The 12,374-nt window shown below is 43.2% G+C and overlaps 1 protein-coding gene across 7 annotated transcripts in view; it reads left to right on the top strand.

Moving 5' to 3' along the window:
- LOC130522796 (neural cell adhesion molecule 2-like) overlaps positions 1-12,374 on the top strand; it is a 175,627-nt gene that overhangs the window by 112,691 nt on the left and 50,562 nt on the right. For all 7 annotated transcript variants that reach the window (XM_057027525.1, XM_057027522.1, XM_057027523.1 and 4 more), the window contains exons 2-5: positions 3,290-3,364; positions 7,128-7,334; positions 9,611-9,754; positions 10,958-11,095. In XM_057027525.1, coding sequence (XP_056883505.1) covers positions 7,196-7,334; positions 9,611-9,754; positions 10,958-11,095 — 421 coding nt within the window. In that variant the 5' untranslated portion in view covers positions 3,290-3,364; positions 7,128-7,195. The remainder of the gene's footprint in view (positions 1-3,289; positions 3,365-7,127; positions 7,335-9,610; positions 9,755-10,957; positions 11,096-12,374) is intronic.

Genomic DNA, 12,374 nt, shown 5'->3' with positions numbered 1-12,374 from the left:
TGTAGCAACTGTTTTGATTGATCACGTTGGCTCCTGCTTTTCATGAAGAGGAGCTGATTCAAACTTCAGTTTTGAAGGATTGTCTGTTTGAACATCCTCATTTTTGTCTGCCAAAGGCAACACTTTCAGTAATTCATCCCAATCTCTTTAAATGACTGTTGTCATCCAAGTTGCCTTTGCTGGGTTATACTTGAGTCATTTTTGTGGAGCTTTTTCCAATCTGCATACAAATTCCAAAGAAAAATCTAAAGTTTCAAGTTCATCAGTTGTTGGACTTTTTAAATAAATGTTCTTAAGTGTTTTTAGACAATTTCTTGGTTTAATACCTTTAAAAAGTTGCAATGAACAGCCAGAAGGTTTTCTAATTATTATTTATCTCAATACTTAGCAATTAAATGAGTTAAGGGACCTAGATAAGTGATGTTTTCTTGACCGTTCTATCCCTCTCGGAGTCATGAGGAGGGTGCTGGAGCCTATTCCAGCTGCATATGAGTGAAGGCAGGGTCCTCCCCCCTGGACAGGGTCTCCTGCTCATCACAGGGCCCTATGTGAGCATTTGGGGGTTTGGTACCTTGCTCAAGGGTAAATGGGCAGTAGTCTGAGAGGTGTCCTGGTACCTCTCCTTGGTACCAGAAGACCTTCCAAGTATTGTCCGCACTGGGTCTTGAACTGAACCCTCTGCTTCTCAGCCCAGTCCCCTACAGATTGAGCTACCACCACCCCACCTCCATTAAATACTTAATAATAAAATAATTGATTAGTGTCTTTGGTCCCAGCTAAAAGTATTCTGTCATGAAGAAACAGACAGAGCACTCTTATTGTGCTGCATTTATTTGGCTTTGGGTTTTTTTTATGAAGAACAGGATTACTCAGCTCTCTCAAACATTGAATTTTGCCTGCTGCTGAATGCAACAGTGCTTTTCGCTGCCCTTTAGTCTGACACGGGTTTAGTTACAGCGACTTAGCTGCTGGCCCGGTTTGCACTGGGCTTGCTTTTCACCAGCACAGCTCGGTTGGCACATCCTCCACTGACCACAATGGCCGCAGTTTTAGAATTTGTCCACCCCTTTCTCTTAGCTTGGTTTTTGGTGTTCAGCAATTCCTCGGGGCAACATCTGGCAATTTTGCAGCTAAATGCTCCAACTGCTTGACATTGCCTCTTGGTGCCAAGCAGGTAGTCATTAGGCCGGTCTCATATGGGAGATGTTTGGCTGGAAGTGACTCTGTACTGCTGTTGAACATGACAGGGTTGAGAAAAGATGACTGTATGGCCTTTTATGACAAGTTTTTAAGGGTTTTAAAACATCTGTTCATGACCTCTGTCAGCGCATGCAGTTAATTGTTATCATACAAACAGTTCATCAAAAAATCATGACATTACATCAAGGTGACTGAATGGACAGGATGCAGCAGTCATGGCAGGTGCTACCATTTGCCTTTTATACTGGTGACCATTATCACATCGTGGTTGAAAATCTCTTTTCCTCAAATGAAACCAGGCGATTCTGTGTTAAACAAGCAAATTATAATGTCATATTTCAGATCCAGTCAGTATTTTTACTAAAAGATCATCCTTTATTATTTTCTGTGAGGAACCTGCCTCCCATTATAAGTCTTTACAGTAACAGCACAGGAGAGGGGGGAGGGGGAGCTGAAGTTCTTTTTCTTTTGCCTGCTGGGTTTTGTTAGCAACTCATTACACAGTCAATCACACAGAACTTGAATAGGCCACAATCAATTAATAAGTGAAAGCTATTAAAGAAAGAGCTGTTTGGAATCTGCCTTAGGTCAGAGGCAGGTTAAGTACATGCCACGAACTGATATAATTACCGGTAATGATTGACAGCACATTAGTCAAATCAATACACACATTTCTGAGTTCTGACTAAATCTTATTCTGAAAATAATTCCCAAACAAAAGGCTGTTTGTTGATGATGTACACATAGAAAACAAGCAAAGGCCAAACACAAGTATAAAACTATAATTAAACTGCACTATATAATTTGTGTCAGTTAAATATAATGGCACTTTAGAATGATTAAGATTTGATTCCCCTGAAACGACTGGCTGTCTGGCAGGTTGTATCTTGTTTTGGAGCGTTTGACTGTGTGCATCCAGAGCCGTATATATTTTAAACATATTTTGATGCTGCACACGTGTGATCAAATGGATCCTCTTACTGTTTGCGCCGCTGATTCTCAGTCTCCTCTGGTAACTGATTTATGCCCTAAGAAGCAGCAAGAAATGATCAAGTGCATTGATCACGTTGCGTCTTAACCTTATCTTGTTACCTTCTGAGGCAACCAGGGCAGTGTCCCTCTACTGCCATCTATAGGCCGGTTCGGGTCACGACAGCAATGTGCTCGGGCTAATAGCTGCAGTCTGGAAAGCAAAAAAATGATAAGCATTTTTTTCTCAATGACTGACACTCACCGTCAGCCCCAGTTTTCTTTATTATAGGAGGAATTAACACCCTTTACGTGTTCATTACATAACTGCGTGAGCCTGCGAGGAAGCGTTCACTCAGCTCAGCTGTGAGACAGTCGCAGTGTCAGGAGCCTCTGGCCTAAAGTTGACCCTTATTTCACTTAGTAACCAATCATTATTGATCACATGTGCCGTGCAAAGCAATTCTCAGCCCTCCAACTTGTCTGGCTCTTCTGTTCGTCTTTACAAGTGCGTCCCCCGCTGCTCTCCCACTCAAAGGCTTCAGCCCCCATTGTTCATGCCCAGCTCGTACTCGCCTTTATTTCTTGTTCGTGCACTGCTTCAGTTTTTGAAAATTTCCCCCACAGCTCCCATTATGTGGCATTACATCGAGACACACAATAGCGCCACACAGTGAAATGGCCTTTGATTGTGCCCTGATTGTGCACATTTTTGATACAGAGTAAGTTTTATTCAGGTTGTATTGTCCAGTTCAGGTCAATGGAAGTGTTCTCGTTCCTTTTCTGCATTTACCTATGCTGAAGAGTCAAAGAGTCTTTTCAAAAGTTGCAAAGCTGGAGATAAACACATTCTTGTTGAGGGATGTTCATTCTTATTTTTTAGATGCCTTTTAATCATATAGACAATGTAATTGGTGACACATTCTGTCAAATTTTGTTCGGTTCAATAAAGATCTGAGCAAAGAAAGAGACAAATTGCACATCTAACAAAGGAGGAGAATTTTGAAAGCAATTTTCCATTATTTTGTCCCTCCTTTGTTGGAAGTCTTTTGTGGTTTCTATTAAGACGACAATAATAAATCTCTCTCTTTTGCTTTCTCTCTCTTTCTCTCCATGGCAGCCACCCTGCAGGTGTCCATATCCTTGAACAAAGTTGAGTTGAGCGTTGGAGAGTCCAAGTTCTTCATCTGCACAGGTACACATGCCACACACACACACACACACGTGCGCACGTACACAAACAGACACAAACCAGGGTGTGTTTGGAGGTGGGTCACAGATGTAAAACCAGCACTTGCGGCGTGGGTTTGTTTTCCTGGTGATGACAAGTGTGACCGTGTCCTCCATATGGTGAGTGCCACGTTGACCCCGAGGGCCGCTCCTTCCCCTCCTCCGCAACGTCCTCCCAGAAGGGTATAAGCACACTCCACAGCAGAGCCCTGATGCCAGTGACTCAGCAGGGTGGCAGGATTCTCTGGCAGGGCCAGCCCACCCCCTGCTGCCTGTGTCTTCTCTCCTGCCAGCCCACTCAGTGTGGAGCTAACAGTGAGGGGAGTACCGACACGGTGGGAGGAGGGCTGAGGCACTATGGAAGTGTTGCGAGGGTGGAAAAAAAGAGGTGAATGGATTCAAAACATGGCAGGGATTGAAAGGGAGCAGGCTTGCCTTGCAAAACCAGGCAAACTGACAGATGTGGGAAGAATGGAAAAGGATTTCAGGTAAAAGAGCTTTGGAGGTGAGAGATAAGAAGCCTCCATCCCTACAATGGGTGCGAGGGTGGTAAGTGGAGGTGTGACGAAATCTGGTGACGATCCCACTGCTTTTTAGGTCATGCTACTGTGATTAAAGAAGAGACTTTACAGTGGAGACAGCTTCTTGTTTGTTTCAGAAAATCAGAAAAGGGAACATTCAGATGATGGTTTTCATAGTACTGGCATGTCTCTTGCCTTCAGCTCCTAATTGTTAGCCACAGGACCAATGAGAAGAAAAGGAAGCAGGAAAAGAAAACTTTTTCCCGATAAAAGCAGATGGGGTCTCAAACCATAAAGTGACCTCCAGTGCGGACGTGGATGCTATTTCCTGTTTTCTTTGTCAGACATTGAATGTAAGAGTTTTGGAACAATTCTAATTCCTCCATAATTGGTACTTTAACTTTTCTTTGAGAGGTTTTCATAAAACCTTTTTATTGAGTGTAATGATGCGATGTAATGTACAATTTCAGATGCTTTTTTCATAACTTGCAGGACTATAGTGGGAGAAAAAAATCTGAAAATTGCACGTCTCTTTTAAAAGGTGATGGAGTTTTCATTGTTCACTTTGTCTCTTTTTAAACCAGGGAATCTTTAAAAGTTCCAGGGCAAAAGTTATTTATTAACGTTGACATTTCCAAGACTGAAACACATACCTGAGGTTCTGCTGCTGCTCATAAAGACTTACCCCTCAACGCCAATCTCACTTAACATTGTTCAGTGAAAATCCCTAATGTGTGTGCTTTTTTTTTCTAACTACATAAACTCTCATCAACACAAGTAATATAGGACCCTGTTTTCAGTGAGCAGGCATGCTTTAACACTATAGCTTATGATGCATGTGAGGCTGTAGAGCTGGATATGACTTCAAATGAACTCACCCATAATCATCAATATTAATGCTGCAGGTTGAGTTCATTAAGGCTTCTGCTGCTGGGCTTTATCCCCTCTGCTGAGAACAGAGCAGCACATATTCAGATTTGGAGAACATATTCCATGTCTGTACCCTGACAATTTAGAAATATTATGTTTTAATATTGGTCAAATCACCTCTAAAATAAGTTGTTTTATCCTCTCACAGAATGATTCTGCTTCTGTACAGTCTCAAATATTACTGCTAGACTAACAGACATTTCTCTGCAATGTGTCACAAAAACCAATTTACTTGGTTATAATTGGGCTGAAAGAAAGTCAGTGTGCTGTAATAAACAGATATATATTCAGCGGCTACAAATAGAATGAAATAATACAGCTAAAATGAGGCGACACCCGGCTGCTTTTACTGCACTGAATGAGCTGCCATACTATATAATCAATCAGCAATGGAGGATATAAAGTTCTCATTCCAATTTCTGAAATATGCATTGAAATATTTTAAAGACAATTTGCATATGCAAACTTGAGGCTCTAATTGTGTTTGATGTCATCTTGGATCTTCAAACAGCATGTTTGAGTTTCGAATAAGAGGTAAAAGCGAAGGCAAATTCGTATAATTGTCAAACCATGTTAATACACTGATCAGAAAAAAACTTTTCCTTTAGCTTAAATCAGAGAAGTTCCAGTTGTGAAAAGGTTACGTGAGTATTCACAGCATCTGATTTTATTGCAGTCCTCTGATTATACTTCCAAGTTCCAACTCATCTCGCTAAACACTAAAAAAACTAAAATCTCAATGGCCTTTTTCATGTATACAGCTTTTTATTTACTAAGTCCAGAGCTTCGCTGAAGACTCCTGTTTAGCTAATCTGTCTCATTTCATCAATAACACGAGTCGACAGAGGATCACAAACAGCGAACGACCTTCTAGATCCAAAGCTGTGATCTGAAATTTCGATTTGTGTTTTAAACCAAGCCAAAGGAGAACTGAACTTAAACTGAGGATCTGAGTCTGCTACACCTTTGTTGCAGAGTGGTAATTGTCTCCCCAGTTGAGTCAGCTCCTCAGCCCTTTCTCTTGCCAAGAATCAGTGGAGCTAATGCAGATTTTACGAGTGGTACGACAGAGACCTTCAGCAAGTCTTCCCCCAGTTGTTAAGATGCACAGAGAGGGAGGCAGGGCTGAGTGTGGAAAACAGAGCAGTGTTGTGTTCACTCCTGTCATCTCACATCAGTGAAGCAAATTGCCTGTCACCATCCTAGCTGCATAAACTTTAACATATAGAGTTGCTTCTGTTGTCAGCAGACTGTAAACCAGTAAGCTGTTAAAGTTTTGCAATGCTAATAGGTATAAAGAGTTGCCTGAAGCACTATCAGGCATTTATCCCCTTGCCATAAGTAACCAAGTGAACCATGATGCTCTTGGGACACCATGTGGGTCTTAGTGCTCAAGAATCAGCGTTAGCATGCTGGAAGTTCAGAGGGTTCAGAGGTTTTTTGAGTTTTTGCAGAATGCTGATATGATGCATTGCATTTTTAATAGGCTAGATTTAAAACAATTCCTGATGTAGAGAGTTGTTTTCATGACCACATCCACATTAGTCTGCATCGGCCATCTTTATGTTTGTCTGCACGAATCAGCTTGGAATTTACATCCTACATATGTCCATGATTCTTTACAGGCAAATTAGCAATGCAAATCCGAGATTATGACATAATCGTATCATATCTGGTCGTCTGTTCTGCTGGCGTGCTCGTGTATGGCCCTCTTTGGTTCAGCAAATCGAACTGTAAAATCCTTATCAGTGAAACAGGGAACATGCCAAATGATATGGAAGGCAGCCGGAATTAGCATTACTAAATTTGTTTTAAATGCTGAGTTTTCTAGGATAATTGTACAGACATAATCTGATCCACTTTACAAAAGCCAGCAAGACTTCAGGAAACTTCTAAGGGCCAAAAAACTGCATTGTCTGACTTGCTGTCCAAGTGAATGTCACTCATGTCCATGTGACATTTTCTCGAAGCAGAGGCCTGAGCGGTCATCGTTTCTACTTATAAGGTTATTTTTAAGAAATAGGCAACGGTGCTGAAAGGTAAGAGGCACAGACCTTAAAGGAATGGCAGTAATAAACAGCGGCGGGCATTTAAGTGTCAGCAGCTTATCTGAATAAATCCTAAATAAATGTTTGTACAGTCATGGTAATGTCTCTTTTGAGCTGTGAATGTAAACATTTCTAGAAATGAATGATTCAAATCAGCCTTTTAGTGTGGCTGGTGAACGTTGCTCATTTTTGGCTCCTTTCATCGCTCTTTCTCTGACCTTGCTTCCAGCTATCGGTGAGCCCGTGAGGCTAGAGTGGTTCAACCCCCAGGGTGAGCGCATCGCGTCCTCCAAGCGAATGGCGCTGCACACAGAGTCCTCAAGATCCAGGCTCATCATTTATAATGCCATCATCGAGGACGCCGGTATCTATCGCTGCCAGGCCACGGACGCCAACGGTCACACGGAGGAGGCCTCCGTTGTGCTGGAGATTTACCGTAAGCTTGACAAACACCACGCACTTAGACACCCTTTTCCCGCGTTAACCTGCGGATGCTGCGTTTCAGCCACAGGGGGATGTTGATACAAGACAGCGTGGGGAGAATAAACCTCTCACATTAGTGTTTGATCACTTGGATAATGAGCCTGTTAGTATTCCCAACCTCACCGCGGCTACATGCTGTCAAAACGGTCCGCAGATTTCGCAACCCCGTTTCCTAAAAAGATGGGATGCTCTCTAAAAATGGAGATTTAGAGAAGAGTGGATTAAGAGCAGACGACTTGAAAAATGAAAGCCGGTATGGTTTTTTTTCCTGTGTGTGTTAAAGCCCCTCTTGTGACGATAGTGTAATGAGAGCTAGCAGTGACAGGAGTGTTATCTGTCAGGATTAATGAAGGATATGGAGCTGAGACCGAGGCACCTCGCTCACTGATCACTATCAGCCCATTTGTCCTGTTGTTGTCACATTTAAACAGTGCATAAAGGCAACACAGTTATTAGTCTGCAGAAATTGTTAAAAAATAAGCAAGAATATGAATTCATGCAAGCAACCGGTGAGGTGTCATCGTGCAGGTGTAGCTTTATTTATGACATATTTTTTACCTATTTCTGGCCAATTTTTTAGATCCTAAAAGCATCACGTTAACTGCAAAAAGGTACCGAGGAAGGTCGCATTGCCGTTAATTAAACTCTGTTATGTGAAAGAGGCAGAACCTTCAGAGCATATGCTCAAGAGTCTTCCTAAGGTTTAATTGGAGAAACTGTCAGTGCACAAGGATTTGATGTCGGGACTGACACACACACACACACTCACACACACACACACACACACACACACACACACACACACACACACACACACACACACACACACAGTGAACCTGCTGTGTGGTTGCCTTTTCAATCCTCACCCAGTGAGCCATTAGGAGAGACATCACAGCCTCAATCACACCTGCCACCGCTCAGCCCTTGCCTCATTCACCACATAACCAGCTCCCCTAAAACCATTGTTTCCATGGCAACCGGGCATCACTCACTGAGGCCCTCGGTGTGCATTGCATGAGCAGCATGCGGATGAAAACCTGCCTAAAGCTCGGGCCAGCCATTCTGTCAGTGCACAGCCGGCGCGGGCGAGGACTCCTTGAGCGATGCAACGTGTTGTACATGAAATTTATGACCAGTGGGAGAGCAAGTGTTGACGTGTTGACATCTCCATGAAGGCCCATAGAGTTACACTAATGCTCCACAGGGTACAGGATCACTTTGAAATCTAGAGCAGGTCATTGGAATTAAGAAGCTTGTTTGCCTCCTTGATCTTTTATTAGCTGTACACGCAGAGCTGCTATGGGATTAGCAAATTATTCCCAGTAGTACTCTTCCAGTGTAACTGGTGTTCTGGCAACATTAAAGCTGGCACACCACAAATAACAGCAACGGCGCGGGATATTGAACAGAGACATGTTACTTTTTTACTTGCTTTGTCTTCTTAAACTTTTCACCGATGGTGGCTCCTGCTGTCCACCTTCTCTGACATGCTTTACAAAACCTTTTCTTAAAGGCTGCATAAATCATTTGAAATCTATTCATTCAGTGATTCTTGGAAGTCCACTTAATCTCGTGCATTCACAGTAGGGCAGGATAAAGACGCACAGACCGAGCAAGGGCCCAGCAGTGAAACAAAGGGAGCTAACTGCATTAGCGCTGTCACTGTATGGACAAAAGACTTTTAAACCATACAATCAAAATGGGTTTTAGTGTGCCCAGATCTCCCATTTCCTCTCACCTTTGTAACAATAACCATAAAACTAGCTAAACAATAGCAGGAAGAATTGAGGGGAATTGACTTGTTAGGCTTTGAAACACTTTCTGACAGTGGTGTTCAGCCAATGATTACTCCAAATACTCTCAGTTCACCAGCGTCAAGCGTGGAGTGGAGTGCTACTCTGAAAGGCCATGGTTCCGCAACGCTTCCTGTGTACAAAAATAAGAACAAAGGGAAGAAAACGGATGACAACAGGAGACACAAGATGTGTGACATCAAGAACATGTCAGCCTGAGGGTGCACTGGTGGGACAGGAAGACTGACTTTAGAGGGAAACGTAGCCTAAGTAACCTGCTAATGATGACGGCTGAGACTGACGGTGCAGCTGTGACAGGTTCTACAACAAAATGGCAGCTATCTGTGTTTTTCTCTTTGATACTGAAAACCTGCTGATGGCTTCCAGCAGCAACGACACAAACAATGTTCCATCTCCATCTCGTTTGATCTTTCAGAGCGCCTGACATTTCGGGATGTTCAGTCACCGCAGGAGTTCCGCCACGGTGAGACGGCAGAGGTGGTGTGTGATGTCATTAGTTCGCCGGTGCCCTTGGTGGTGTGGTACTACCAGGACAGGGAGATCATGGAAGAGCGTCACAGTAAGTTCTCAGAACCAATTGTATGACAGTTTATAAACTCCGACTGCACGGAAATGCAGTTTAATCAAGTTCCGCAAGAAATATTCAAGAAATGTTGAATTGCCTTCAGCATAAAATGTGTTGTTTTCTAGTCAGTAGAGCATGATAATGGAATAAAGGCTGCAATAAAGTGGGCACCAAGCAAAACTTAATTTTCCTTATAAACTTGTCAAATTCCCTTGAATTTTGAGTGATGAACAAAAAGCTTTATTCCAGTCTGAACAAGTCCAAATCCCTCTCTCCTTCAGAAGATGCCAAAATACTATTCTTGTTGAAAATTAGTGTCGCTTCACAATAAGGACAGTACAACAGATTTTATGAATAGAAACCCCATCAGCCTTGGGGGAGGCGCAGAACTTGGAGAGTAACCATGCTAACGCTCGACACAGAAAATGGATTATAAATTTGGCTGGTGGTGGTGGGAGATGAAATCGTTTATGTTAATGAAGCACACTTATATTGTCGCTAATATTCTGTCTTGATTGATAGAAAGATGATATATGTCCTTTCTGAAACTCTTCTCTGTAATCCCACCTTCTTGCTCACTTTAATCATGTTAATTATCTGGAGGATGAGATCTTTAGTAGGTGAGGAAATGATGGACAGATGTAGGGGAGCCCTCACAGGAAGGATTCACTTCCACTTAAATGATTTTTTTTTTGTGAACCTAAGTGCCCCTGAAGTAAGCAGGAGACTCCCAGATCCATTATTTGCCCACCTCCTCCCTGTCTGACACCACTTTTCCTATCCTCCTTCCAGAGAAACCGCTTGAATCTCCTTTAACTGAAATAGAAATCTTCTGCACCGCTCGGAATGAAAACCTTTTTTTATCACTTCTAATTATAATACCTGCTTGTATAATATCATTGCCTGGAAGCCATAAAAGAAGGGCCTCGTTCCTCCCGGCCAATCTGAAAGCTGATTCAGAACTAATTCTGCGTCTGTTTATCTAACCGGGCTTTATCGGCTGAATGTGGAGATTGACAGTTTTGCTGCTGAAGAGCGGAGATGCTAATTTTCTCCTGCTGTTTTCCCGACATCCTTATCTCTCTCATCCGCTGTTGTTCTTATTCCGCTTCCTCGCCTTCTTTTCCTGCCTGTCTGCCTACCTGCCTGTCTGTTTGCTCATCCTACCCTCCTGTCTTCTGTGCCCTGCTGCTGAAGGCAGGTTCCTGGTGCTGGCAAACAACAACCTACAGATCCAGCAGGTGACCAAGGCCGACGAGGGCGTTTACCGCTGCGAGGCCAGCGTGGAGGCACGCGGCGAGATTGATTTCGTGGACATCGCCGTGGTAGTTAACGGTGAGTTACAGCGGTTTGATATTCAGCTCAGGGTTTTGCTGTCACTCTTGTGTTTGTGATCTTCTGTTTCAAAACGAGGACAGAGTCTCACCTGTCCTTTCTGAGCCGTCTCCATAAGCACTCTTGTCACAGGATGCTTGGGCGAGTGAGTCTCTGATGTGATATCAGCTGTCCCGGTGGAGCCCCAGCAGATAAAGGGGTGCTTGGCATTCCGAAGAATGAAGTTGCCAGGTGCATTATCTCCAGTATTATCTTTGGCCCAGGGGAACAGTCTTCCACCCAAATGATTTAGATCTGCTTAAGGTCAAATAAGAGACATACATTTCAAGGCATGTCCCTTAAGTACCTAAAATGTTTTATGAAAATTGCCCTGGAATGCGTGAAAACTAGTGTCGTGAAAAGCAGTGACATAGTTTGATATGAAACTTAATCCTCAGAGAGGCACAAACAAGCAGGTTTTCAGTTGGCTATCAGCACAGATCTCACTCAGTTCAGTCCACCACACCCGGCACGTTGGACTTTTGTGTCGAGCTTGAAAGGAAACTCTGTAGACGCATCTCCAACACCGATAGGAGATTAGAACGCATTAGGCAGCCTCTCTACGCTGCTGCGGAGACTCTCCTCTTTACTCATACATTAGGTTCATGGCTGTTTACCACGATGACGGGAGAACAACAGACAATGCTTCTTGTAAAAATCTGGACAAAGTCTGGTCTTTCCAGCAGTTGAATGCTGTTTATCAAGGTGAATATTAATGCGGTACCTAACAAGGCATCAGTGTGTTGACTGTCAGCCCCGCTGACAATGTTGCAGCGCCACTATAACGCAATTTAAAACCATTTCAGGGCTGTTTACCCTTCTGGGGCTCTTTTGGCCTCAGGTCTGTGAAAGCAACACGTGCGTTTAGCAGCACCTGCTCTGCAGATTCCCCCAGCATCTTCGGCTGTATCAAAACACAGTTGTCAGCTTGACAGATTATGCTGCACAGCCTCAGATAAGTTCATAATTGGCACATTTGTAGCTCTCTGCTACCATCACTTTTGTCTTTTTAGCTTCTTTACTCTGATTGAAAACTCCAATTACCATTGGTTTGAGGATCTGTGGCCCCTGATTGAAAAATGTCATTTTAATTTTCTCATTTACCGCACATCACCTGAGACCGCTGAAGTGATTGAAACATGATTTCTCCCGGGCCACAGGCGTCAGGTAACGGCTGAACAGCTTCAATTCTAATGTAACAGCAGACCAACCCCCCCCCACAAAAAAAAGAAAAAATGAA

The sequence above is a fragment of the Takifugu flavidus genome, chromosome 3 (genome assembly GCF_003711565.1).
Source record: "Takifugu flavidus isolate HTHZ2018 chromosome 3, ASM371156v2, whole genome shotgun sequence".
NCBI classification, from domain to species: Eukaryota; Metazoa; Chordata; class Actinopteri; order Tetraodontiformes; family Tetraodontidae; genus Takifugu; species Takifugu flavidus.
Note: the sequence above shows the minus strand (reverse complement) of the source record. Positions and strands in the feature narration are given on the sequence as shown.